At 49.2% G+C, this 27,690-nt stretch overlaps 11 protein-coding genes across 11 annotated transcripts; 5 read left to right on the top strand and 6 right to left on the bottom strand.

The window, feature by feature from the left end:
- Nucleotides 1–917: 917 nt before the first annotated feature.
- Nucleotides 918–2,003, top strand: ColSpa_06407 (methylsterol monooxygenase; the record flags this gene model as incomplete). The annotated part of the gene is made up of 3 exons (XM_049272619.1): nt 918–928; nt 991–1,246; nt 1,359–2,003. 3 exons carry the CDS (start codon nt 918–920, stop codon nt 2,001–2,003), a joined length of 912 nt encoding a protein of 303 aa, XP_049128576.1.
- Nucleotides 2,004–3,871: 1,868 nt separating this feature from the next.
- ColSpa_06408 (uncharacterized protein) lies at nt 3,872–4,618 on the top strand (the record flags this gene model as incomplete). The annotated part of the gene is made up of 1 exon (XM_049272620.1): nt 3,872–4,618. The coding sequence occupies one exon, from the start codon at nt 3,872–3,874 to the stop codon at nt 4,616–4,618; it is 747 nt and encodes a 248-aa protein (XP_049128577.1).
- A 1,726-nt stretch (nt 4,619–6,344) lies between these two features.
- ColSpa_06409 (uncharacterized protein) lies at nt 6,345–7,058 on the top strand (the record flags this gene model as incomplete). The annotated part of the gene is made up of 3 exons (XM_049272621.1): nt 6,345–6,528; nt 6,586–6,902; nt 6,957–7,058. 3 exons carry the CDS (start codon nt 6,345–6,347, stop codon nt 7,056–7,058), a joined length of 603 nt encoding a protein of 200 aa, XP_049128578.1.
- Nucleotides 7,059–7,731: 673 nt separating this feature from the next.
- ColSpa_06410 (uncharacterized protein) lies at nt 7,732–8,007 on the bottom strand (the record flags this gene model as incomplete). Its single annotated transcript, XM_049272622.1, has 1 exon — nt 7,732–8,007. The coding sequence occupies one exon, from the start codon at nt 8,005–8,007 to the stop codon at nt 7,732–7,734; it is 276 nt and encodes a 91-aa protein (XP_049128579.1).
- Nucleotides 8,008–8,015: 8 nt separating this feature from the next.
- ColSpa_06411 (high-affinity methionine permease) lies at nt 8,016–9,536 on the bottom strand (the record flags this gene model as incomplete). The annotated part of the gene is made up of 5 exons (XM_049272623.1): nt 8,016–8,175; nt 8,228–8,402; nt 8,464–8,916; nt 8,968–9,207; nt 9,278–9,536. The coding sequence occupies 5 exons, from the start codon at nt 9,534–9,536 to the stop codon at nt 8,016–8,018; spliced, it is 1,287 nt and encodes a 428-aa protein (XP_049128580.1).
- A 911-nt stretch (nt 9,537–10,447) lies between these two features.
- ColSpa_06412 (taurine hydroxylase-like protein SAT17) lies at nt 10,448–11,870 on the bottom strand (the record flags this gene model as incomplete). Its single annotated transcript, XM_049272624.1, has 4 exons — nt 10,448–10,619; nt 10,699–11,004; nt 11,069–11,555; nt 11,615–11,870. 4 exons carry the CDS (start codon nt 11,868–11,870, stop codon nt 10,448–10,450), a joined length of 1,221 nt encoding a protein of 406 aa, XP_049128581.1.
- Nucleotides 11,871–12,353: 483 nt separating this feature from the next.
- On the bottom strand, nt 12,354–13,699 carry ColSpa_06413 (monooxygenase aurF; the record flags this gene model as incomplete). Its single annotated transcript, XM_049272625.1, has 2 exons — nt 12,354–13,169; nt 13,418–13,699. The coding sequence occupies 2 exons, from the start codon at nt 13,697–13,699 to the stop codon at nt 12,354–12,356; spliced, it is 1,098 nt and encodes a 365-aa protein (XP_049128582.1).
- Nucleotides 13,700–17,495: 3,796 nt separating this feature from the next.
- ColSpa_06414 (major royal jelly protein 1) lies at nt 17,496–18,497 on the top strand (the record flags this gene model as incomplete). The annotated part of the gene is made up of 1 exon (XM_049272626.1): nt 17,496–18,497. The coding sequence occupies one exon, from the start codon at nt 17,496–17,498 to the stop codon at nt 18,495–18,497; it is 1,002 nt and encodes a 333-aa protein (XP_049128583.1).
- Nucleotides 18,498–20,480: 1,983 nt separating this feature from the next.
- Nucleotides 20,481–21,449, bottom strand: ColSpa_06415 (uncharacterized protein; the record flags this gene model as incomplete). The annotated part of the gene is made up of 1 exon (XM_049272627.1): nt 20,481–21,449. One exon carries the CDS (start codon nt 21,447–21,449, stop codon nt 20,481–20,483), a length of 969 nt encoding a protein of 322 aa, XP_049128584.1.
- Nucleotides 21,450–24,175: 2,726 nt separating this feature from the next.
- Nucleotides 24,176–24,508, bottom strand: ColSpa_06416 (uncharacterized protein; the record flags this gene model as incomplete). The annotated part of the gene is made up of 2 exons (XM_049272628.1): nt 24,176–24,416; nt 24,492–24,508. 2 exons carry the CDS (start codon nt 24,506–24,508, stop codon nt 24,176–24,178), a joined length of 258 nt encoding a protein of 85 aa, XP_049128585.1.
- A 996-nt stretch (nt 24,509–25,504) lies between these two features.
- ColSpa_06417 (superoxide dismutase [Mn], mitochondrial) lies at nt 25,505–26,302 on the top strand (the record flags this gene model as incomplete). The annotated part of the gene is made up of 4 exons (XM_049272629.1): nt 25,505–25,552; nt 25,603–25,655; nt 25,716–26,118; nt 26,180–26,302. The coding sequence occupies 4 exons, from the start codon at nt 25,505–25,507 to the stop codon at nt 26,300–26,302; spliced, it is 627 nt and encodes a 208-aa protein (XP_049128586.1).
- Between the last annotated feature and the right edge of the window lie 1,388 nt (nt 26,303–27,690).

Here is a 27,690-nt window from a genome sequence, read left to right on the forward strand (position 1 = left end):
AGACGAGTTGCCTACGCGTCATGGCTCGCGACTCCAAGCAGTGATCGATGATTGATCTGGCATGCACCCCATAGCTCGCTGCCAAACTGAAAGCAATGAGCTATTCTGATGATGTCTCCCAGGTCGCCCATATCTCTCGTCTTAGCGAGCGAAAAATAAGGACACAACATACCATTGCCACCTGCTAGTATGTCAAATGGCCGCCTATGCGTCTCCAAAAGTACAGAACCGTGCATTACCTATTCGCAGCTGCCCCTGGGGCCGGTAATCTCGGAGTCACAGACGCAGCGACCATAATCACACCACAAACAGACCATCGGCAAGTGGATCACCCGGAGTGGAGCGGCCTTGGAAAACGGGGCCCCTGTGCCTATTCCAGCTGAACAGCAACGGCTCCGAGCCCATCTGGCCCGTCTTTTGTAAGCCCAGGTGCGGTGTCTGAGAAGGAACAAACGGAAACCAAGGCGATAAGTTGATGTCTTTGATTCGCCAATCTCATCAATTACACATTTAACCAATAGCACGCGCTTCTAGGTAGGTCTTGTATTCGTATTCGGCAGGGTGCACTCCCATTCCCAGTGGAGAGGCACGGATCGAGCTTGGCTTAGAAGACACGCAAGTTTGTCGTACCACGCATCTTGAGCGGATGCTGGTGAATTTCATCGTGCCATCGGTGTCTGCATCCCTGCATCGCTCCTCGAACAACGATCCAAAGCCCGCCGCGTAAACAAGCACAGCCATTGGAACATTAATTTCTACTTTACGTCTCCACTGAATGCGGATGTTTATAATTCTGCAACTGCCCCCTTCGCCGCTCTCATAGACCCATTTGGGCCATGTTACTGCCGTTGTGTCTTGAGTGCAGCATCTCGTCTTTCCTCCAGCCTCTCTCTTGCATTTGAGGTGCGTTTGAAATCATGGCGTCCTGGTAAGTCGCCCGCAGACAAAGTCACCTCAACTTAGAACCGGACCATGGCTTACACACCATAGGAACTCGACCGTCATATTGCCTAACCACACCTATCCCCAAAGCTACCTTGGCGTGCTCGACAATGTCAACAAGGACAATGTTCAGCTCAACTCCATCGAGCGCCTCTGGGCCGCGTGGTACCTGTGGATGCAGAACGATATTCTCGCGACGGGCATCATGACCTTTGTCATGCACGAGGTCGTTTACTTTGGTCGCAGTCTGCCGTGGATCATCATCGACGCGATCCCCTACTTCCGCAGATGGAAGATTCAAAATGTACGTCCTTCTGTTCCTCAGTCAAGCTATGTACGGGTGCATTGCATTTGTATTCTCCTAGTTGCGACTTGATTCCGACCCGTATGATGGACGTCAACTGATCTCCTTCCAGCAAAAGATCCCAACCTGGAAAGAGCAATTCGAATGCGCCGCCCTCGTCCTCTTCAGCCACTTCACCGTCGAGCTCCCGCAAATCTGGCTATTTCACCCCATCGCCACCTGGTGCGGCCTCGACTACGGCGTGCCCTTCCCGCCCTGGTGGAAGATGGCCTACCAGATTGCCGTCTTCTTCGTCCTTGAGGATACATGGCACTACTGGGTGCACCGCGGCGCCCACTGGCCCCCGCTGTACAAGGCTGTCCACAAAATGCACCACTACTACTCAGCGCCCTTTGGCATGACGGCCGAGTACGCATCCCCGATCGAGGTCATGTTTCTGGGCCTCGGTACCGTTGGCTCACCGGTTCTCTGGGTGCTTATCACGAAGGACTTGCACTTGTTCACGATGTACATGTGGATCGTCATGCGGCTGTTCCAGGCCATCGACAGTCACTCGGGTTACGATTTCCCCTGGTCCCTGAGGCACTTCCTCCCTTTCTGGGCCGGCGCAGCGCACCACGACGTCCACCACGAGAAGTTTATCGGCAATTACGCGTCGAGCTTTACGTGGTGGGATTACATCATGGACACAGAGGCCGGAGCTGAGGCTCACCAGCGCAGGCGGGAGAAAAAGTTAGCCAAGGCTAAGAAGGCCTAGTAGGTGGATCGGCGGGCATCCGGGGTGGGACACAAATGGTACCAACCGAGCATGGCGACGGAAAGTGTTTTGAAAGACTCTGGAGTGGTTGGATTTGTTGCGAAAGGGACCCGGCTGAGTATTCATTCCTTTACGGCCGCTACATTGACCGTTATGATGAGTTGTAATCTCACTAGACTTATATCTATTAATGCGACAATCGCTACCATCAATTTCCCTGACGCTGTACATGTATTAACAACTCTTCCATGATAATAAGCCTTGTGATGCAGGATGGCGTGCTTTCTATTGATCGATTCAGCAAGCAAAGCCGCATTCAGTGCGGCAAGGAACAAATGCACGAATCTTAGCTAGACAATTTGGCTACATGTTTCCCTTTACATAATGGTGGAAACGTTAACAGAAACTGGGGATCTTCTGAAGTACATGTCATGCATATGCCCCCAGAGGCAGCAGCAGAACCGAATGCTCGAAGGCTGCGAGGACATTATCGATTTAGTTGCTTCCCTAGCTACACACTCAGAGATGAGTAGCTTTAAAGTAAACGAGGATAAGTATGAAGGTCTAATGTCTACATGCGGACGAGCAGCGGTAGACAGAGTTTGTCGAATGTTGATCACGCGAGCCGTGAGAAGAGTCATTCGCCTAATGATGTTGGTTTATAGGCAGCCCGCCATACCGAGCTACTTGAGGCTTTCTGGGAACGACAAGCAGAGCTACGCACGATGAATCCTTCGGCTGAGGGAAGGAAGAAGATCAAGTTAGCAACACTTGAAGTCGCTGATACACTCGATGAGTTGAACATAAACTCCATCTTTCATGAAACTTAGATGGCTGTTTTGAAGTCATTTCATGTCTCGCTAGTGCATGCTATGTGTTGTCCAAAGACACAATAAGGCAGCTAGAGCGAGGTGATCATATCTAAACAACCTAGTTATTTTACACAGTTGCAAGATCTCATGCATGGTATCTTAAGCATCACATACACAGTATTTCGTTTTCAGAAACATGAATTCCTGATGTCTGGCGAGGTATTATGTAGCAAACATCGCAAAGTACGACAGCAGATGATTGAGAGACCAAAGTGACGTTGCCATAGTACGGCAACTCGGAAACCGGAGTTCAAAGGTAATTAATAGTATATGCTGCACCAGACTGTATTTTTCTCAACTGTCAGACCACCTCTTAGACATGGGGTCGAAGTTCAGAACACGATGGTGATCGAAGTTGATGTTGGCGATCGAATGGATTTTGAAGGTGACATTGCGACATTCATTAGTAGTGGCAAACTGCAGGTCAAGCTCATATTGATATGTGTAACATAGTAGGGACAACACAAGATAACATTGGGCCCTTTTATCTTCCAATGGCTAGTCGCCGGCCAAAGCAAGGGACCAGTGTGTCTGACCACCATTAGGACGCGTACCCTAGTTCTATACAATGCCAAGTTTGCCCGAAATTTGATTGACCATCAGCCCAAGCTCATCACAGGCAACCAAAGTCCTTTGTTCGTATTACTTTTCCATTATGCCCTGCAACGGTGCATCTGAACCGATGCATCCAAGCGATGCGTCGATGCGGCACGCCGTATCCCATTTTAGGCTGTGTCCAGGGGCAAGTTAAGATTAGCCAAGTGCATCGCAGGATTTTCATTGAGAATTTCACGAAGCACGAGAAGAAAGAAGAGGTGGTCTCGTATGAGAATTGAATTAAAGGTGACGTACAGCCCGTTGAACTCGTCCCGATGATAATCTTTCTCGTCCTGATGTCATCAGTCGACTTTCTACTGCTTCGCCGAAAACTGCGGCTCTTATATCTTCAAGCCAATCATGTCAACTTTTAAGTCTTATCGACACAAGGCTCGAAACATGTTGCGCTACTTTCTTCCTATCGTGGCCGGCACGGCCGTATTGGCTAAGACTGATATAGAGGGCTGCACCTCCTTCACCTCGACCGTCACCATCGACCCCTCCCCAGGATATGGAAACACCTATGAGACCGTCATCTGGTACGTCCCCGACACGCTGGAGATCTGTAAGGGCGTCGACTGCGGCGGCGGCCGCGCACCGCCCCGCAAAGTCCCTGGCTGCCCAGCTTACTCCGGTACGGAGACCATCACCGCTAGCTTCCTCGCGGCCAATCCAGCCGCCAAGCCCACGGCCGCGCCTAAAGTTCTCACTACGATGACAAGCGGGACTCACAATGATGGAAGAAACACAAAGGTGAGCGTGACACCGACGCGGATCATCACGATCGTCACAGTCGCCACTGCGTCTGGGTTTACGGGAGACGTCAAGTGGACGGGGCAAGCAAGCGGCACGGAGCATGTGTCTCATTCGCAGGCTGAACAGAGCGGTTCTACGGGTGGTGCGCCAAAAGATGATGGGACGGCGGTGACTACGGATGCTGCTGCGACAGTGACTACGGAAGCTGCTGCGACAGTGACTACGGAAGCTGCTGCGACAGTGACTACCGGAGCGGCGGGTGCGAGCGGTACCCAGGGCGGAGCGGAGGGGGCTTTGAGTACGGGGGTTCCGGCGGGGGCGGGGCCGACGGCTCGTGCGGGCGTGGCGGCAGCCCTCGGTATCGCTGCCGTCATTGTAGCGCTTGCATAAGGGAAGGATAACTGGACTTGATTTTGTGGCACCAAGGGTTGATTCGTATTGGTAGTGCTTGTTGGCGCGGCTCAATGTCATTCATCGTAGGGCAATCCTAATCTCCTACGCTTGGCTTCATTCGTTCACTTCCCAAATTAATTGTGTCGGTCTCGACGAAACTTTGCCGGATCAATCTTGGTTTACCTAAGGTTTGCCTATCGATATTGGCGTTGATGGAGTTCCTTGTCTGGTGATAACCAGCCAGAGCCAGAACTTCCAAAGTTCTTACAGGCATAGTAAGCTAATACATGTCATGAAAGGCAAATAGGTCGGTGTCTGTCTGTCCACTAACCCACCACAGGAGACGTGGCGCATGTTGACTCCCCCCGCACATTTTCGACCGGTTGTGCTATAGCTCAGGCTCAAAAACTTCCCTCTCTTTCGCAAATCTGAAAATCGTAACCAAGAAGAGGAAAACTCAAACGGACATTGACACTGCTCAATGATCCACCGAAAACGGCGTAGGGCTTTTGGTGAAGGCGCAGCACATGTTAGCTTCAAGGGCCAAAGACCGGCGTTCAGGCCAGGGGGGAAAGCCTGCAGTCTGGAGATTTTGGTCTTGGGGAATGCACAGGAAATTTGAAGCGTTGTTGTTCTTGAATAGACGTTGATGACACAACGCGCTTTATTGAAGTTGAACCGTTTCTGATGCTGAGTAATGCTCCCACGCTCTGGTGGTACTCATGGCTGTTTGTGCTCCGTCAGGAACAATCTTTGACACACTTGGCAGGATGCCCGTCTGCAGCAGATGGCCAGCCCTGTAGTGCTAGTTTGCCTTCAACCCGAAGCTTACTCAAGATACAGGATGAACCTGAGCAAGTTTGTTATTATCATGCATTAGAGCATGATCCACTTAACCACGTCCCGAGGTCCACCAAATTGCTGTCCTCGCCCTGAGGAGTCGAACTACGGAGGGTCAGACTTCAACAGGGAATAAAACTTAACTGTGATCTTATATACCATGGAGTCCATCTGTCTAGCTATTGTGCGATTCCGCTCGATAGTGCTGGATGATTTAGACTTTCGGCTGGGTGGAGGGCATGAATCACGGATTAGACAGAGGCCGAGACGGACGCATCAAGCCCGCCGAAGCCGCCGCCCGCCTCCGCGGCATCCATAGTTTATGCCCCACGCTTGACAGGCCCCCCAGTTCCAGGTTCCACTCAAGCTGTGAGTTTCACATGGGGGATTGGGGCTTTGACGACACGTTTTACCCGCGTTTGTTTGCAATGCGGCCTCTGGCGTAATTGCTAATTGGGCGTTATACCCTGAGAGCCGAATTTAGCTACCGATAACACCCTTTGCACCGGGATGGGTAGTGGTTGAAGAGTTCCTCCTATTCGCTATTCTGGCTACCCCATCATATTTCAGGGGGCATTGTGACGGTCGATTCCTTGTGGCGTTTGATGGCTGTCATGCCGTGTTGCTCTATTATTCGGGTACCGAGTGCGCACCGTGCCGGGCTTAGTTGATCGCCGGCCGCGTGGTACGGCAGTTTTCAACCATATTGAGCAATAATGTACCGAGATAGAACTTATATAAAGCTATGAGCTTTCTTCCATCTTCAGTGTTAACAGCATCAAGACATCGCCATTCAGAATTCAGAACGTTGAACAATCCGTAGACCGGACAGTTCTTAAACCCAACTACTTAGATACCCAATCTATCGCATCCCTTCGACAAAATGCCTTTTCTCGTAGTTGTCACTCCCAACATCCCCGCCGACAAGAAGGATGAATTCCTCGGACATTGGCCCTCAATTAAGGAGGAAATCTCAAAGCAACCTGGCGTTGTTGGCGTAGCCGGAGGTCAGGTTGTCAACGAGAGCGGATCGCCAGTGACCGACTTCAAGTTCCTTCAGACCATAAGTAAGAACCATCACCTAGCACGAACATGGGGCCTACATATCTGACAAAATGCGATAGCTTTCAACTCAGAGGCGGATGACAAAGCTTTCACTGAGTCAGCATGGGCAAAGGAGCATGAGGCCAAGCTCAAGGCTAGTGGTGTTAGCGAGCCACGCATCAAGAAGTTCGAGACGAGCCCACTTCCTAGCGAGAAGCCCAAGACCTTCACCCAGTTCTCATTCCTCGATATTGCCGACGAGAGCAAGCACGAGGAAGCGAAGCAAGCGTGGCTGGATGTCGTTGCCGCTCTTGGACAGTCTGTGCACTTCGGTGGGAAGAGTGTTGGTGAGGGACCGAGTACTGGATTGGGTATCCTGGGTTGGGACAGTGAAGATGTAAGTTGTCCACTTTTGAAGTTCCACCATCTTGATCCTAACAGCTTGACGTAGGAAGCTAAGGCTGCGTTTAGCAAGCCGGAGGCCCAAGCTGCCTTGCAGAAATACAAGAGCTTCGGGCAGACCGTGGGAGTCATGGTCAAGCTCGATTTGTGATAAGTACAAGCGAAAGAGGCTATGTTTCGTGGCAAATGAAAGCCAGTCATGGGGCATTTTGAGGGCAACATAGCTATCAACGTATGAATGTTCATATCGAGCTCTGCTTTGCATCATAGATTTATTATATATACTTCTGGTGGGGTACACAGTTCTCTTTGCTACAGGCTACAATCTGTCAGCTTAACGCTTCTACCGCAGATACTGCCCTGAACCGTTTTGCTTTCCAGTCAGGAGGCGCGTAGTAGTCGCCTGATTCCATCCAGATATTTCTACTGAGAAGTAAGAGTACAGTGAACTGTATCGTTTCATCGAGGCCCCGTAACCACAAATATAGACCAACAGGTCAATATCTTACAGTAGCTCCCTGATCACCAACAGCCGCAACGTCGACCTCACCTTTAGACGACCTTTCCGATTCATTTATATGTCTACGACGCAAGTTGCCAGCATCATCATGCTCAGCATCCCATTGTGCCAAGTCGGAAAGCGGCACTCGAACGAGGCGATGTGTGTTGGCACCATTATCAGAAACCTCAAGGGTCTCAGGTCGAATCCTATAGCCGCGCCACTTTGGCAACAGCCACATCCAAACAGCATAGTAGAGGAAGCAGATAACGAGGCTAATGTCGAAGTAAGTGATGCTATTCCGCATGGTTTCAGTGGCGGGGACTTACACAGCAATGCCGACAACGCAATATGTTGCATACCAGAAGCTGACGTTGCCGGCGTACGGGCCACCCTTTGGTGGCCACCAAGGCATTGCGAGGATGTAAACTTGGAGAAGGATGAAAAAGATGACGGTTACGTGCCAGGATTTGAACTCTGTATGTCCAAGGTTGGCGCGCTTGCGTCGAGTGCGAATGAGGTAGACACCGACGGCCATCGCGAAATGGAAGATGCCGTCGGGATACGTCTTCAAGCTGACGACTTTGGGTCTGTTAGCCATGGCAAGCGTCATGGGAAGAGCAAATGCTGACCAAACTGAAAGGCATCTCCAGCGGGAGGGGCAGCAATCATGACGAAAGTCATGATCCACTTGAGGAGATAGGGTCCGATAGGTGTTCCGAAAGGCTTGGTGTTGACCCAAAACTCCGTCCACGGCAGTACGCCTTGTCTAACGACTGTTAACAACTGGGATAAAAGCTCCGAGTGTCAGTGTTACTTACCGTCCGATCTCACGGATGACGCGAGAAGAACCAATCAAAACTGCAAGGAGGTTGCCAAAAGCACTCAGGAGAACCAAGAAGTTGAGTGCTTGCTCGGCAGGTCCTGTGCCGAAGACCTTGGTAAAGAACACGGCGGCAGCAATTTCTTTGGCGGTCCTAAACTCAGCCTTCGGGACTAGGTTTTATGTTATTGTAAGCGTTCATCCACATCAAGCGATAAAGGATGATGGCCTCACCTGCAGCAAAATATGCAACGTTGCAAAACATGTATAGCACTGAGACGACGACAACTGATATTGTCGCATGGCGTTTCAGCACAGGAATAGGATTCTTGATCTCGTTGACGACGTTGAACGCGTTTGAGTACCCTGTGTATGAGAAGATAACATTGACTAAGGCCGTGGCTAGATCATTACCATTATCCGTGGTTCCCTCAAATGAGTTTCGAAAGTTGGCAGTCGGATCAGGAATGTGATCGATGTTGCCGCCAAGAACGACGAGACCAGTGATGGAGATGAAAATGAGGGTAATGATCTTAATCGCGCCAATGATGTTCGTGGCCCAGAGGGAGTACTTATTGTGTGCGATGACGCAGATAACAGCGAAGGTATAAGCGGCGATAGCAACACCCTTCAGCTCCCAAGGAGATGGGGACTTCCCGGCGATTCTCCATAAGTATCGAGACAAAACTGAGGCATATTAATGGGACTTCCAGCAGAAGAATGGGTCGTTGTTCATACCAATGGCATTGCTACTGCTGAAAGAAAGTAGGACAGACTGTACGGCGAAAGCAATGGGGAAAAAGTGCTTTGGTCGTGGGTAGGCTTGTTCGAGATACACGACTTCAGAGCCACTGCGGTTAGGAAAATAGCTGGCTAGCTCCAAGTAGACACTGAGTCCAGCGAGAGCCATCAAGAAGCCGATCGTCCAGTAGAGAAATGCTAGACCAACAGACCCGGTACCATTCAGAACGGATGCAGCTGTGAGAAAATGTCAGTATCGCCGAACTCCTCGACAAGGACCCAGGTCTCCTACGTGTCGAAAAAATACCAGTACCAATCATCTGATTGACATTAAGAAAGATGACGGTGAACCATCCAACATGATATCCCAAAGGCGAGTGCTTCTCAACTGGCGCTCCAACGGCCTCTTGGTATGCGGCCTTGGATCCGTTTCCTCCCTTCGCAAGTGTATACGCAAGATCTCCATCGCGGATAATGGAGTGTTCGGAGTCGGAGGCCTCGACGTCGATGGCATTGATACCTGCATCCCTGGACCTAAAATGGAACGAAGGCTTCGAGAACACCATGGCCACGGGCTGGTTAGAGATGGACGCTTTAGCTGACTTGAAGAGACAGACGATCCACTGAATAACCGTGTGGGCACGGAGATGGAGGTGGGCCGATCAATAATAGATCATTCAGCTCCAAGGAACCAAAGGAGTAATCACGCAGGGGAGGGGAGCGCGAGATGTCTACAGCGAAATGGAGCCTGTGGATGTTGCGTCCCGCTGCAACGTCTTTAAACCATTGAAACATCAACGGCCGAGCCTGTTGATGCTCAAAGAGTTTCAATGCCAAGTGCCAACGGGATCCTACGCCGTTGTGAACATGGGAAAAGAATGGCACAGCGCTGCTTCGCATCCTGACAATTGCGTAGAGACTGACCTCTGGTTTGTCTGGAGTGCAGGGAGCGGGATTTGACCTTCCTATGTCAGTCGGAGCCAAGAAGCACGCAATGATAGCCGATCATGACGACCGTTGTAGCAAATCGCGTAGACGCCCGCCACGCTTGGGATGTCACAGTGATTCGGGGGTCTGCAATAAGCTAATTTGAAGGTGTGACCTTAAACATACCTGCTATCGCTTCCATCCGATAGGGCCAAGATGCCACAGTTCTTATCTAGGGCATAGGAACCTGGAAAAATGTCACATAGAAGACTCTGTGCCTCATTTGACCAAGTAACCCAACTCGTATTTTGGCGTCTTGGCATGGCTTAGCATTGCACTGTAAAGGGCTATTGGGTAATGGTCACCGATCAGACGCCTATCAAGAAATGTGTTCATTCGAGGGTTTTAAGAGATCTCCTACACGGCCCAGAACGAACAGTCAACAGGGAAGAAGCGCGTATCCATTTCTTCGCATTGCTTTGCCCGACTAACTGCAAATTCTTTTGCCTAGACCCTTGGTACTGATTGCGTGCAAACCCAAACAGACACCTTATGGCCGACCCTTGTTCTTGTTGCCTTCGCTGCGGATGAATGGCTCGAGCGGAAATACTTGAGCCTCAGGTGTGATGCCTTCGTACAGCTGAGCCCATCTCTCTCTTAAAGGCTCGGGCGTCTCCCACGCGTACTCTGGATCGCGCAGCCATTGTCTCAATAGGTGGCGTCTACAAAAGACGTCAAGTCGCCTTGTTAGCACCTCCTTCCCCTTCTGGAATGATTGACAGGTTCGCATGATCGACTTACTGCTGTTCCTGGGTATCGGTGAAACCGTCTCTGGCGTGGAAAATGCCCATGTTGTTGGCATATTGGATGTCGCCCTTCTGGAAGTCCAAGTTCACTGCAAACTTTTCGCCAAGGAAGTGAAGTGTGTCGAGGGCTTCAGCCTGCGCCTCAGAAATGGGAGGGATCTCCTCACTTCGAGGAAGCGCACCGTAGCCTACGAAGTATCGACGAGCATACTGGACGGCCAAGCGCTCTGGAGTTTCGGCAGTGGCAGGTTGGTAGTGTACAAGAGGGCGCGACGTGAATGACTTCTGAGGAGTCCCGAAGCTGGAAAAGTAAGGGTGAGTTCCTTGCTCCAACAAGAGACTGGTTCATATAGAAACACACTTACACTTCAAAATGCCAGTCTTGGGTGAGAGTGTGAATAAGATCTGGGCGCGTGCTAGCAATCTCGTTGTAAACCCGCCCGATGCTCGCCAGTTTACTCTTGCCACCCTCAGCGGCCGTTGACAATGCAAATAGTGAGACGATGTCCCCAGCATCAGTATGAAACACCTGCTTGTCTGCAGTGTAAGCAGGACTACCAATCTGACCCTTCTCTTTCGTGAGCGTTAGATCCTTGATATGCGTAAGTACAACGTCGGCCGGTTTGCCGTCGTATTGCCTGTCTTGTCGACCGCGCTGGGGCGCGATGTGCGACGACAGCCCTGCATAAATAATAATGTTTTCTTCTCTGGTGTGTTGTTCAACCCGAAGCCCGCGGATAACAAAGAAACCGTGACCGTTGTGCAGCTCATAGGACAGCTTGCGAAGTTCAGCATGAAGGTTTGGCAGCGGAAAGGTCTCTTGGCTGATGTGACCAAGCGACAAACCTAGCGCTGGAGTGCACCTTTTGTTAGTTGCAAACAAACAGCAAAGGTTTACAAGTCAAACTCACACTTGAAATGAGCTAGTGCTGTGTCAAGCTCGTCCAGCTGTTCCGGCTTTAAAACGTATGTCCAATCATATTCACTGGCCAGCGTCGCACCGTCCCAAACCAAGTCGCTTTGAATTCGCGCTGGAAGGCCACCGGGCAGGGTCTTCAAGAGACCGGGTTCCTGGGCTCGGCGTGCCACCCGAGCCTGAAACTTTTGGTAGTCTGGTGCATATTGAATGTCTGGCTGGACGGGTCGGGCGACGGTGACGGTGGTCATGGTGTAAGACTGGGAGATTCCTTGGTTTGCCTGATTGGAACGGGAAGTGAGCTATTCTCAAGCCGACTTCTCCGTCTTCATTCTAAATCGTCCGTGGTGCACTCTTTGCGCCGAGTGTTCTTATGTTTCATGGTTCTGGAGAGTGAGCGTGGGCTGGGGGGCCATCGGTGATGGCGACATTAGGCTTCCGAATTTCGTGCCGCAAAGTGGGGGAAGTGCTCATCCAAACGGCTCAGAAGAAGCCGATCATCTGATGACGTTTGAATCTGACCACTTACGTAATCCAAGCCGAATTCTTCGGATTCGAGCTAAGATGGCGTGCATGTTGGAGTCACTGGGGTCTGCGCGCTGTGCTTGAGCTTAAAGGATTTCTTGTGCAGGGGAAAATGGAAGCCAGCAGAGCAACCAGATCACCGGGAATGGTGTATGACAAGTCCAACTCCCTTAAGAAGCAGGCTGTTTGAAGAGACAGTAATTCTTTTTTCACTTTGACTTTGGACTGTTTTCTTTCTTCCACTTCTCAGCCATCTGATTCACCTCATCGTTTGTTTTGAGAATCTGTTCCCGCGCTCCAGACCAAGGTTTCCGGCCCCGCCCAGTTTCGAAAAGCCGATAGACCGCTGGCTCATCAACGCCATCCATGAGCAGATTGTAGAATGTGCGATCGTTCCACCAGAGCTTCCATGCCTCAAGGCTGAAGCACGCCAGTCGATCCGTTACCCCAGTCCCGGCAACCTTGTTTACCCACTCGTAGTTCTTACTGCCAAACATCCGGAACCCCATATGGGGCACCGGCCCGCGTTTAAGGGTACTCACAATAGTGTCGTAATGGCTGTTGATGTCTCGCGCCATCTCTTCACGAGTAGGTAGTGGAGCGGCTCCGCTCCAAATGCTAGCGAGGGCCATCGTTGCGAGATCGTTCAGTACGAAGGTTGGCTTGGCTAGGAGGAAGTGACCGATTACTGCGAGAGACTCGGGGTACTGCTCAGAAATGAACCCACGGTACAGACGGGGGAAGCTGACGTGCGGGTCTTTGTATCTTGCCGCGTTGATGCGCTCGTAATGATCAGGTGCTTTGGTGGGATCAGTGGGATCGCCAGCATCCCTGAGAAGAGAGAAGTCGAAGTGGTATCCTGTGCAAATGATAATCGCATCGATATCATGAAGAACAGTACCATCAGTAAAGGCCACAGATCTGGGGCCAGTGACTTCGCTGACACCCTGGACACTCTTGGTAACACCGTCTCTGAGGTTTTCGGCAAGATTGCTGGAAAACACGGGGATGCGATGTTCTGCACTCTGCAAAACTCGAGGGGCAAGAAATGATGGGTGTTGGCTCAGCCAAGGGTATGCCTTTTGCCGTGCACTGTCCAATGCTTTGGTAAAAAGCATCGCACAGCCCCTGGGCCACCAATCACCCAGACTTCGAATGGTTGACATTACTCTGCGAGACATGCCATGATCGAAAGCTTTCCCTTCAACCATTTTGGGCAACTGGACTACTCTTAGTAGACTGCAAGCAGGGCGTAAGATGTTCCGTAACTAACCAAGTAGTATTGACCACGGTGGCTCATGTGGACAGAGCGAGCCTTGGCTTTCTGAAGGAAAGACTGTGTGTCCGCGCCTGTGGCTCCGACACCCACGATTAGGACGTTTTTTCCTTCGTATCTGGACGGGTCCTTAAACTGCACAGAGTGCACTGCATCGCCCTCAAACTTCTCGATTCCCTTGATATCAATCTTGTGGGGCGTGCTGAGCTGGCCGTTCGCAAGAACAAGGCGGTCAAAGACGTGTCGTTCGTCAGTTTGACTGGCAGCATTTTCCTCCATGTTTTTGACTTGCAAAACCCATTTGTTATTGACTTCGTCTCTTTCAATCTTGACAACTTTTTTGCAGAATCTGATATGGGGAAGAAGCTCGAACTCTTTCGCGTAAGCTTCGAGGTATTGTTCAATGTCTTTAGTTGTAGGGTGTGTCGGGGCATCTAATCATTGCATGTTGTATCAGCTTAACATGTTATAAAACACTTGAATGGACTTAAGCGACTATATATCTTACCTTTCGAGAAGGGGAAGTCAGTGAAGTGAGACTGCAGTTGTCATCAGCACGCTGGATTGCCAGTTCTATATGCCTTGACGGAATCCCACCATCTGCTTTGATGTATTGAACGTCGTCATTGGAAGCGCAGTATTCTGATCTGTTCTCGGGGTAAAATGCCAAAGTCCACCGATGAATTGATTCTGCTCGAAGGCGGTGACACTAAGACCCTGTTCCTTCAAGTTCTTCAGCGCCAGAAGCCCCAAAACACCAGTGCCAATCACCGCAACATTGTTTCCCACTGGTGTGCCTGAAAGACTGGTTGCCATATTGTCGGACACTCGTAAAACGTCGGTTGGTGAAGCTTGAGAGTTCGTTTCTGCGCTGGCGTTTGGAGCGATCGAAATGTTGATAGTCCGCGTTCATACTAGCGATCAAGCTCGGGGACTTTGGGTTTTTAACTTAGTACAATCTTAGACTCCAGAGATAATCTTTTGAATGGCCTGAGTTTTCAGGTCCGTCGGAGACATTTAGTCTGACATCAGCATCCCTCGGCGAGTTCTAGTGGCTGTGATTGGAGGTCTGAACTTGCGCTTTGGAGGATTTATATGGTGCTAACTTATCTCGTCAGCCCTTGGGTACCTGTTTGGATAGTCAGTTCGTCTCTTTGCAGTTTTCATTGGGTGAATATCCGAGCCACCCAATGATTACAGACGGGGGCATCTACTTGTCTGAACAACGTCGCATTCTCGACCATGTTATAGCTAAGAAGATTCTTTCAATTTGGCAATCACTCTCTTCTCATTCCCAAGAGCTATTAGCGAGCCAGTATCCAAGGTAAACTCATATCAAATTGGCTGACGGAAACTTTTCGTTCCAGAGTATTCGCCAAGCTAGGATTTCAGGGCACGCTTCAACATCAACTGCAGATGACAATGAGGTATGGGTTTCGAAGTCGACATTTGCATCCCATCTGGAACTATAGTTACACGCAGCATGCCTCAAGTATTAAACACTCTTGGCTATTATCGCTGAACAACAGCCTAGGAGGATCAGAATGATATGTGAATCTCAAGTGAAGTGCCCGAATCTTATGTGAATCCCATGTGAATGTTACCTTGTAATTACCTCATAGTACTAGTTCAACGCGCACTCTTCACCGTAGAAATGTCTGCTCAAGGCCTGAACAGGGTGCACAGAATGGCAGAGAGTGCCTGCTCATGCCCCGAATCGTTACCTTAAAAATCTGACCGACTGTGTGGCAGTGTGAAGAAAAGTTACTTAAGAAAGATGTTCGTGTTTGGCAGATTCAATATAGAACGTTATTCAATCTTGGTCGCCGTTTTTTCTGTAGCTCAGGTGATTCGAGGATTGCTGTTGGCGGGATCACTTACATTCTCGACGAATGGTTCACAATCTGTGCTCAACAAGTGAATACTCTCGTAAGTCTATGGTCAAGTTCGTCCTCGTTGTTCGTGCTTAATGTAGCATGTCTGGACGAATGTGGGTCATGTAGATTTCTGATACGGCGACATGCTCGTATCCAGAGCCAAGACAGCGTGGGGCCGGGGTCTTCGTCTCAACTGGCCCCTGATATCGTTTCATCCCAATTACTCAATGGCACCACCCCCTTTAAGCTTGAACTTTTGGGGATTGTAGTTTATAAAAGAGTCCCAAAGTCTCTTTGATCTCATGCAACCTGCGAGCGGGCTGTTCAATTCATTTACCACATTCTTATTCATACTGACCGGCCAGAGATTCGTGACGTGCCCAAATTCCCTCGTCTCATCCCTATAAAAGCCGCGATCAATCAACTCTTACCATACAACAATGAAGTTCTCAGCGGTCCTACTTGCTCTTGCGAGTATTACGGCGGCATCTTTTGCTGCACCTGCACCGAAATCTGTCCCTGCGAAGGAACATAGTGGCGGTAGGGTAGTTCTTGATGGCGCTCAGTGCAGTCCTGTCCAGGGCCGACTCGTTTGCGATGATGGAGTGGGCAATACGTTGTAAGTTTTGAACATATCGAAGGGTTGAATTTCTTTTTTGACGTACTATTGCTTATAGCTTCGCCGATGACCCTTTCTCGTCGTAGACCTCGTAGTATGGGACATTGTTTGGGGCAGTCGAATGGTTGTTGTTCGATCAGTCGATGGAAGAGTCGGCGGACACAACGTCTTCGGCGGAAGAAATAATTAATGAAGACAAGTATTAAAATACTCAGTTCTCATGTGCTTGGTGAATGACGGCGAATCGTTTACTACATTTGCCATCAAATTGTCGTACATCATATAATTATACCAACATGTGCATGGATTTGATAATTGTCAATGGCTCAGGTCTGAAATCAATTCGTTTCATCTTTTAATACCACCGTTTTCGACAGACATTCTTCGTCCAGTCCGCGTTGCCTATCTTTGTTACATCAATTAACGGAGGCTCCAATTGGAGGAAGCAGTGCCGCTATTTCCGTAGTTCCATGAGAGAAGCTCGCAAGCCTTGGAATGAGGTATCCCTTTCCTCCATTGGTAAAGCCATGGCGTGAACGGTTTTGGTTTCAAATCTGACAATGGAATATCCTGACGACAGCCCGAAAGCCAAAAAGACAAGGAAAACAGCGACATCGGAAAAATTGTTGCGAGCTATGTACCAATTAATCGAATCTGGAAACAAAGCACGAAGTCATAGTCACAAAGCATGCAATCAAGCTGGGCAGGGGTCATCGGAATTTTGAATGGCGATTGGATTTGATGGCCATCATCAAAAAAAATACTGTTGTGAAACCTTGGCAATGCTCTTTTCATAGTTAGCGAGGTGGCTACCCAAGACGTACACATCGTTGGCGAAAGTCAACGAATACGCATTGCAAATAACCTAAATAAAAACTAAAGGAGCCGACTGGGATGAGAAAGCTATAGACAATGAATGGTTTTAACTTCAATATGCAACTAGACATCAATGATCAACACCGCGATCTTCCATGGACGTAAGTTTGGTAAGCGATCCACTGAAATGCCGGCATCCCCGCATGGTGATTTCATCGACTAGTAATCGCTGATATCTAGCGCCTCGGCAAATAACAAATTGTCGGTAACATACATAGCGAAGTTCAGAAAGAGACTGGATTAGACATACATAGGAATTCATGAAGGCAGCGGCCACTCCCTGTCCTTAGTGCCACGCTAAGTAATTGCTTGTTTTATTATCAAGACGATGAGGTGATGTGGCTATTCGTCATGACCCAAATGTGTGAATAACAAGTCCTGAATGCCTAGTGATCAGCAAGTGTTAATGCTGTTACAGCACCCTTACTTGATCATACCGCGCGTTTATTATGCTAGATAATTTGAAATCTAACAAACGTCACACTATGATCCGATCCGTATTTGCAGCAATCGCTGTTTTGGCAGGAGTAAGAATCTCCAATGGGCAGGACCTAATTTTTGACTCTGGCCATGCTGGGCCATCTCTGGAGCTTGTGCATCTGTACAGCGATCAATGGCCTACAGGTTAGCAGTGATCTTCATTCGAAACATATTCTTTTACGCTAATTAGTTATCAGGCATTGCTGTATCGTCAAGTGGTCGGATGTTCTCCAATTACCCCGGCGGTCTCGACCCTAACAACACTAATGATGGTAACAATGGGAAATACACGGTCGCGGAGCTCTTTGATGGCAATATCGAGAGACCATACCCGACTACCGACTTCAATAACCCGCCAGGCGGAGCCATCAATTTCACCACGACACCTCCGACAGGCGCCAACTATGAAGAGCACCTAATCGGTGTTCAAAGTGTCGTCATTGACAGCACTGATCGCCTCTGGATCTTAGACACCGGTAGAGTGCAGACGCCAGAGGGTGTACTCGTCACAGCGAGTGTCGGTGGCCCAAAACTGGTCGGTGTTGACCTGACAACCAACTCAGTCATCAAAACCATCATATTTCCGGACACTGTAGCGTATCCTGACAGCTACCTGAATGATGTGCGTTTTGATATCAACCCAAGTTTAACCGACAGTGGAGAAGGGGTCGCATACATCACAGACTCATCTAACGAGGGTCGAACCGGTCTTATCGTTGTCGATCTTGGCTCAGGAAAATCATGGAGGCACCTTGACGACAGTCCGTACGTGCAAGGAGATCGGCAATTCCTCGCCTTTGTATGGGGACGTGAGCTGTACGCCAACCAGCCTGGCAAGCCAGCAAGCCACCTAACTTTTGGCGCCGACGGCATTGCTCTTGGAGCAGACGGTAAGAATCTCTACTTTGGAGGCGTCGGGAACAGGTATCTATACAGCATCCCGACCGAGCGTCTCCGCGACAACGGACCTACTTCTGAGATCCGAGCACAAGCAGCTGTCGTCACTGAGAGCCACAAAGGGCTCTCTGACGGGTTTGAGACTGACACAAACGGCTTTATTTACCACGGCAACTTCGAGCATAACGCACTCAACTTCTTTAACCCAGAGAATGGGACTGATCAAGTCTTCCTTCGCGACCCACGGATCAACTGGGCTGACACGGTATGCGGCTATGAGGCGGTCTCAAGCTCCCAGTACAGTGCATCACGGACTAACCGAGCGTAGTTCTCCGTCGCGACAGATGGATATATCTACTTCACTAACAACCAGCTGGCATTCGGGCCTGGTATATATCCCGGCACAGATATACGACAGAGACCATTTTCGTTATTTAGGGCAAAGCTTCCCAATGGTGGATCAAAAATCGGATGATCATCAGGCCTCAGGAGAGCTCACTTTTGAAGCATGCTTAAGGGGAATATAGAGAGCCTAAAGTCTTGGTTTTCTTGTGCATCTGCGAGCAACGCCAAATCTGGCTTTTGTTTCTCGTTCCTATTTTTTTCATGAGTAGTAGACTCGAGTATCAATCAAACAATTAGAAGGTTAAGATTACTAGTCTTTGTGCTTTGGCATGCCTGAATATCATTTTGAATAAGTTTCCAAACTCACTACTGGCTTTAAGCTTTTTGATGCGGATTAACACAACATCTCCATATCCTGCATTAGGCAAAATCAATACTAATTCACTTTGGCTTTTAGCATTTGATGATACAGAGATATCTGCTTCTACCAGCTTAGACAATTTGTCTCACACACAGCTTGCTTTCAGGATCTCGTTGTAGCTTGGCGCTGTCCACTGGGTAGGAAATTCGCTTCATGTTATTCAGTCTTTCCCTGCAACAGTAACTCGTCTGCTACCCTCAATACTCTCAACTAATATGAAATTGATCCTGATCAAATCTCGATTCTCTGAGTTCGTGACTTACCTATGCTGTATTCTTCAGAATTAGGGTGATGCACCTTGTCCAACCAGAAAGCCGTATCATACCATGCCTAAACACGTCAGCAAAATATGCAGCGCGCTAAAATCAGACAAATAAGACGAGACACCCAGATGCGCCTAGAAGCTTTAGACATGATTTTGTCTGGCCGGTTTGATTCTAAGGTGGACTTCGTGGCTGATCTCTCGTCTGCTTCAACAACGAAGACCCTATCCTATTTTCAAATATAAACCAATTCCTAGGTCTTTCCTTTTGTTGACCCGTACCTTTGACCCTCTGGCCTAGACCTACTGTGAAAATGGCCAATCTCTTGAATCTACCCATAGAACTTTGGGAAGGATCCTCTGCAAGCTCATTGTATGGAGTCCTCAAACGACTGGATACCTCCTCGCGGCACAGGTGCTTGAAGAAGGTTGTTTACATGTGCTGGCGGCCCTGTCACAAATGTGCCACTCTCTACACCGCATTATGGAGCCTTTCCTGTATAGACACATAAGGTTGACTCATCGCCACAGAATTCATCAAGTCATTGCCCTCCTCCGGCATTGGCTTCGCCATTCCGAAGTCTCAACATGTACACGGACTTTGACGACCTATTGGGGTTACTCAGTTCTCGGAGGTTCGATCCCTCCATTTGTCAGAAAGGTACCTGGGCACAGGTGCACAATGCATGTTGAGAACACTGCCCAAGGCACTCGTGGAGTTGAAGATAGATGATGACACGGACACCTTACAGCAGGTGGGCACCGCAGATTTTGAGGCATTAATACTCCAGGTCCAAAACGAAGACTATCTTCAGCTAAGGGAGATAACATTGAGCACATTATCCAAGGTGGAAGAGTAACATGAGATGGTGCAGAAGATCTTTGTGGATGCAGGCCTCACGTGCCACCTGAAGTAGTTCGAGACAAATCCACTCCAGCTGGAAACGAAATCCTACGTAATCCAGCCTCGGTGGCGAAAAGAGAAACTGGAAAAATTGCGACCACTGCATGTTTCTTGGTTGACAATACACTGGGTAGCCTCGTTAGAATTTGACTAGGAAAGCTTTAATGGTTGGTAGTAGCTAGGTCGAGAGACAGATAGAGAGGCACCCCTGCAGTTACAGCTACAATGTGCTTGGTTTGGTCGTCCGTAACGGAAACTTGTGCAGATATATTATTCATTTAGATATTAGCCTAACGAGTGTCTAATCTTTACTGTCTATAATGTGGTCATGTGTTTCCGATCTTCATTATCCAACGTCTTTAGTTTTGATAAACACCATTTAGTAGGTGTATACCTGCTCAGGTCCAAGGTTCCCAAACTGTCCAGAGCCGAAGGGGTTAGAGGGAGTGGTGGTGACGGGCTTGCCGTTGACATCGGGAACGCCGAACCAAGCGATCTCCTTGCCCTTGACAACAGTAATGACAGCGAAAGCAGGAGTAGGGTCGACGACGTAGCCCCAAGAGACCGTGAACTCGGAGCCCGAAGTGCAAGGTTGGTTAGACCAGCTCTCAGTGGCAGCGTCGGAGCCGGGCATCCGGATGATAGTGCAACGCTCAGTCTCGCCGTTGGCCTCAATCGCGAAGTTGTAGTCGCAACCCTGGTTGCTTTCGCCGCAGTAACGGGTCATGTCCTGGATTATCCACTGCTTGCCCTCAACGGGCTGGGGACTGGGGTATGTGGCGGTATTGCCGCCGGATCCGGAAATTGGCGTGGCAGTAGGTGCTGCCGTGGCCGAGACAGTTGGGTACGTAAAGTACGAGGAAGGACAAGACCCCGGATGAGCCGGATTGCAGCCTCCCGGGATGCCGGCAATGGAAGTGAATGAAGGCGCCGCGGAAGCGGAAGCAGTCGGGTAGGTGAAGTACGAGGAAGGGCAGGAGCCGGGGTGGGCCGGGTTGCAACCACCGGGAATACCGGCGATGGAGGTGAACGAAGGTGCAGCGGAAGCGGAAGCGGTCGGGTAGGTGAAGTAGGAGGAGGGGCAAGATCCTGGGTGAGCTGGGTTGCAGCCACCAGGAATGCCACTCGAAGTCGGCTTCGGCAGGTTTGCAGTTGCGCTGGCACAGTACTCACGGAGGCGAGCGCTGTCTTCGCCGAGGCAAGATGTGAGAGTGCATGAGCAAGCAACCTCAAGGGTTCCGGCGGCGATACAAGTCTTGTAGGCGTCTTGGCAGTCGTCGCGGCGGCCTAGAGTTGGAGCCGCAGTGGCGGCCGAAGCCATGGCCAAGGCGATGATGAGCTTATTCATCGTGGTAGAAATGCAAGGGGTTGGGAGTTTAAGATGAAGGAGTCGGTTGCTGAGACGGAGGAGATTGTTGTTGCTGGGCTTGAGTATGAGTATTGGAGAGAAAGCACTGCAACGAGGCTGTATTGCTGCGATACTTATATACGGATTTTACCTCGCTTCAAAAGGCTTCCTAACTTTGCATCCCAACTCAGACCGAGCCATCAGCAACCGTGATCATATCGTGTGCATGACAGCAACAGCCTCCATCTGTGGAGTCGGAAAGGCAGGGAAACCTTCTAGTTGTTCGTATTAACTAGCTGCCCACCTCGTCTTTGCCGTTTGCCCCATCAACTAACCCGTTAAGGCTGACAGCTCACTGGCCCCACGAATCTCATGATCTCATTTAACCAACTAGCGTCTAGAGACCCCGTATTTGTGGCCGGGCTTTGACAAGCAAACTGGATGAGGACTGTCCCAAAATGGTTGGGCCCTTCATTTAGCGGGGGAAAGAGGCTCGTTGAGAAAGACTTTTTTTGACGTCAGTAGCATGCTGAAAATAGACCCTAGCTCAGGACTTGGGACCCTTGATAGAAGCGGACCAATAATTACACTGATTATCTTCCAAATGGTTACTGTTGTTGGCGCTGCCGATTGCTGCCGAAGAGCCGATCGCCTGGGCTCCACCTTCCCGCCAACCTACTTGCTGGGTAGAGGGGGCGCCGTCGTAAACCGTCGCACCGGGAGTAAACTCAGTTCTCATTTGCGCCCCCCAACAAGCGAGTCAGGATACGGTATACTACGGACACTTTTTCGGTCAATCTCCAGGAATAGCACACGGTTGACTATAGGCTTGAGCATACAGAACCACATTTCCAAGGTTGCCCCCAACGATAGCTTCGCATATCCAAAGCCATAGAATATTAGTTTAGGCCCCAAGTGCATCTTTGCAGTCTCTCAAAGTCGTTAGGCACCCAATGGCTAAGAAGTCGAATATGTTACTTGAGACGGTCATCGGCTATCTTTCTTGATGGAAAATCTGATTGTTTCCGTGTTGCCGAGACGTGACGCCTGCACGATGACAATCAATGGTCTACTGAGGCAAGAGATAGGAGGCTGCAGGGACCAAAATCCGTCGGTAACACGGATTTCATGTTCATGGCTACCGTAGAGTCCTAGAATTATTGAGGATGGACCGGCTATGGCTTTCAACGCCTTCTTCATTTCTGGCTTTTGAACTCCGCTATACGAAGCGAGCTTGTCGAGTGACCACAACACAAATTTATTTCCACAAACCCATGGAAATAAAGCTATCCTAGCTAGAGGTATCGTTCGACTGCTTGATTGCGTTGCCCCCGTCAATGTCTTTAGCTAGCGCAATTAAGTCCCAATGAATCATTTGTTAGCCAAGCCTTTAGTAAGTACTTAATTATCCTTTACACCAAACCAATTTTACCTTGCTCCCCATCCTTTCCGTTCATCTTCACTTTCCCCAGTAACCTTGTTCATTATGAGTTCCTAAGTTTCGGGATTGTTGGCCGACTCGAAGCCTTGAATCACCCGATATCTGAAGGTTTGGAACAACATACTAAAACTATGACCCTGCACAACCCTACAACTTCAGGAATCAATACAACAAAGACTTTGTTTCGCAACTGATTGATTTCTTGTTTAAATACAAGCCACTTTGTGTCAATACAAACCTGTGTTGTAATGGGTACATTAGCTACAACTACTGTACAGCAACTACGGGTCCACTTTGCGCCATTCACCACAGTTATGAGCCAAGCTTTGATGAACCTAGGACCGTCTCTGGCTTGTTCAGCGGGAGCCTATTCCGTATCAGATTTCACAGTGTATACAGCGAATGACATGGAAATCTCAGTACTTACCTATCGGCCGAAGAAAAGCACCTCATGCTTTCCGCTGAGAAGGAGGTGCTGGGTGACAGTCTTTAAATCTTACTATTACCTCTAGTTACGGCGACAATACCCATTTTAACGGTGAGAAATGATGAAGTTGGGTGTTATGTTGAAATGTTGGTGATGGGAATTTTCGAGTGGTTCACGCTCCTATGGTATAATCCTACCTATCTCGAAAGACTAATTAACAGTGTGATCGAATATATGGTACCATTCCCCAAATATGAGGTTTTGATGTGTTATGTAACATGATGGAGTTATAAGGCCAAAATAATTGATTTGGTTTGCATCGAAATCACAGCTTGGCTCAGTGCCGGCGGGCGGCGAAGAAAAATAACGATATTTGTTAGCTTTGCAGCCTTTGGGCCTGGTGGGATGGTGGTTGATGGAGATCATTCCAGGTCTGGTAGGAGTGAATAAGCCATCCCACCAGTATGTGCGGATATTTGGGATGGGACTCACGAATGAGCATGCAGAGAAACAGACAGTGGCTATGACGTAAAGGCTTTGAGGCGCAAACGCCGCTCCTGGTACACACTCGGATTTATTGGCCGGTAATTTACCAATTAACGGTCACCATAGAGCACTTCTAGGTGATCAGAACCATGTTCCCACGTGTGAAGCATCTCGAAACCCAGATAAGGACTAGACGCTACTATGTACATTAATCAAATATCCATTTTTGTTTCCCGACTCCTTGCTAGCAGCCAATATTCCCCTGAAAATGACCATGCTCATGCTAAATACCAACCTGACCCCAATTCTCAGTGAACCACAAACTTATATGAACACCATTTGCTAAACCCTAACAGGAGCTTTTTCTTTCCATCAAAGGGAGCTCGCAAAGTTGAAGCCAACAATGCCCTCCGCACAAGCATCCTTCATCTCTGACTTAGAAAAGACCGAGACTCTCCGACCGATAATTCCGTCATCGCCTACTTGCAACGAGATCGGGCTTCGCAATGCCAACTCAACCGTCGAGCCGTTCTCGAGTATGGAGGCACCTGAAAAGGCAATGCGGTGAAAGAGGCCGCAGTCTTCTGCGCTTCGTGTAAAATCGCCGGACTTGCTGTTGGAGTCAGGTCGCATCAGTAAACGTAACTAAAAAGTCTTGTGCACTTGATGCTGCGTTGATGCAACTTACTGGATGACGACAACCATATCGGCCAATGACTGCAGGTCACAGTCGTTGCCGCCTGTAATCCTCGCATGTGTTGCGAAAGGACTCGATGGCTCGCCTGGAGTGTGAAATGATAGATCTCCCTGCAGCCTGGGAAGTGTTCTTGTTGCTTCGGGTTGACTGAATGGCTGGTTGAGAACCGCCAGAGCGCCTCCTCGAGGTTTGGTGCAAGTGTCTGGGCCGCACATATTGGCTGAGGCAGCTAAGTTGAAAAATATGATGCTGTTTTTGAAATGGATTGCTGCTAGTGCAAGACTTTTCCTAAGTTTGGAAACCCTCAAGTCCCTCCTTCGAAAACTGAATGTATGGCATCTATAAAGGCTGTCTTCCCACTTGATAACTCCCTCAAGGTGCTCAATCTTCCTCAAGATCCCTGTCATCCTAAAACGAGCGCGAACGGGTCCGGCCCGGGGCGTCGCTAACAGTAGATTGACCAACCATGACTCGGGTTCACCCTAGAGCCAGCAACTGAGCTCCCTGCAAGTACGGTTTCGGATGAGCAAGTTAGAGCATAATTGATCATGTTTACGCCGAGTGCTATTGTGCATCGTCGTAAAGTCGCCAAATGAGCAGCATGAGATATTAGTATCAATGATCCATTGCGGAATACAGCATAAATAACACCGAAAAAAATAATTAAGAAAAACCTGGAGGACGTTGATGCGTATCATGCCCCCACTGTTTGATAACCAGTGCATATCAAGATGAGCTGGTCAACCTTAGGAGAAAGGGAACCATCAAGGTGCTCATCACATCATCAGCCTCGACGGAGAAAGAAGTTAGGCCCATGTATGCCGAAATGATGAAATGTGCTCACCGTTACCCCTCTTTCCAGTGACTTGTGCACTCCTCTTCTCGCAGTTACAAACGCTCTATCCCTCCATCAACCTCTTCTCCTAAACCTCAGTTAACATCCCTCGGAAACCAGAATACAGCCAACACCAAAAGCCGACACCAAATCGGGTCTAGATATCACAATGGCCAACTCGCAGTACACATTGCCCAAGCTCCCGTACGCTTACAATGTACGTACTGTCGTCCAACTAATAATTGTGCACGCTAACCTATCTTCTAGGCTCTCGAGCCTCACATCTCAGCTCAGATTATGGAGCTGCACCACAGCAAACAGTAAGAGAACCGATCGCTGGAAAGTAAAGAAGAATAAAGCTGACCTCGAATTATCTGCAGCCACCAAACATACGTCACAAACCTAAACAAGGCCATCGAGACCTATAACGCAAATCCTCTCCAGAACCGTATCGCCGTTCTGGCGGCCCTCAATTTCAACGGCGGTGGTCACATCAACCACTCTCTCTTTTGGGAGAACCTATCACCAGCCTCGAGCCCAGACGCCTCGCCCGCCACGGCACCCAAGCTGATCGCTGAGATCACCCGCGTCTGGGGCAGCGTAGACAATTTTAAGCTGGCCTTCAATACCGCGCTGCTGGGTATCACCGGTAGCGGCTGGGGGTGGCTGGTAAAGGACGATGTAACGGGTCTCAGCATCACCACGACAAAAGACCAGGACCCCGTCACCAAGGACGTGCCCATCTTCGGTGTCGACATGTGGGAGCACGCGTACTACCTTCAGGTCCGTAGACACTAGCAAGCTACTTTGTGGAAAGCTAATTACTAACGATTTTCCGGTTTAGTACCTCAATGGAAAGGCGGCGTACGTCGAGAACATCTGGAACGTCATCAACTGGAAGACGGCGGAATTGAGGTTCTCGGGTTCTCGAGACGACGCCTTCAAGGCACTTAAGGCGGTCCTCTAAATGACTTCGTTTTTATCTCAGGAAAGCCACAGACAGGTACCAAGGCAAGGTTTTCTTTGATGTGCATGTATTTGTGCAGAAGCAAGGGGCCTATTACAAACATATCATTTTGTTTGGGGTGATCACAGTCTTTGACGTAGTACTTTCGGTTCAATATAGACGAATTAACATGGCCGAGGATTAAACAGAGACGGGCTCGAATTTGAAGATACCGTGTCGCACTGTGATCAATCGTCGATAATGCTACCCGCCTGTGTGACCCATACCCGTTTGGCATTGGTAATCCCCTTTTCTTGTGAACTCCAAGACAGTCTCGGCTAACTGAAGGTTTAGTGGCACCGACTTTCAAGCTCCAGTGCTCGAAGTTGAGCTGGTCCTGTCGTGCGAGGGATGAATGTTTTGGTCACTGTTGGTGACTAGGACGAGTTGGCGCGCACCAGGTTTCTCACCAATTCTCATTCATGCGTCAATGCAATACCGTCGCGTGGAAAGAGTAGCTCAATGTTAGGTCAAACAGAAAAGAGTCGGTCAAACACGTCTCATCCCGAAGGAAGAGCATACACCCGAGTCCTATGCTATGTTCCGAGGGTCATCAAAGATGAACACAGTTAATGCCGGGTGTAAGACGGACACACGCAACGTGTGATTGAATGCAAACAGAAGTTTTGCTCCCGCATGAATGACGAAGACTGCTACCATCTTCTCTCGGTTAGAAATCTCCGAGTCCTTTACTAGACTCCCCGTGCACTTAGCGACACATCATGGTAACCCTATAGTCTTCATTGTTCCCTTCGTCATCAACGACTGACATTTGACTTCAATCGAGTGGGATCTCTAATCAACCTGTCTGCGCCAACCGCTATTCCATGATCCAGTTTATGCAGAGTCAAGGATTCAAGACTTCGGGTATTTGATTATGAAAAAGTGTGTGTTTAACCATCTTAAATTGCCGGAAACTGGCAGGTGTCTGGATGCTGGTACACACGCGATGCAGGCGGTACTTGCTGTGCTACACGGCTTTGTTGAAAACCAAACCAAATGTTTACCCGGCATCACAATACAAAAGATTCCTCGGCACAGAGTCTCTCGTATTTTCTTCTTCCTGAAACATAGTGAGTCCAAGCCTTTGGAATGTGTTCGAGCTTCGTAGCCTGGCCCTTTCAAGGCGGCTGAATCTTGTCTATTGTTATCTTCGGGAAAGCTCTCTATAAAACAAAATTAGCACCCTACCTGCTCGGTTTTTCGTATATTTGCAGGTGACAAGAAGTTTGACATTTTGCCACTTGCGTTTACTCTAGCGACGGATTTGTGTTCCTGGGAATATGTAGGACGGGCAACCGCAGCTGAAGTCAGATCATTGGAAGTTGCCGTTATCACGCCTTAGATTT

Source organism: Colletotrichum spaethianum (assembly GCF_022836535.1).
Source record: "Colletotrichum spaethianum MAFF 239500 DNA, contig15, whole genome shotgun sequence".
NCBI classification, from domain to species: domain Eukaryota; kingdom Fungi; phylum Ascomycota; class Sordariomycetes; order Glomerellales; family Glomerellaceae; genus Colletotrichum; species Colletotrichum spaethianum.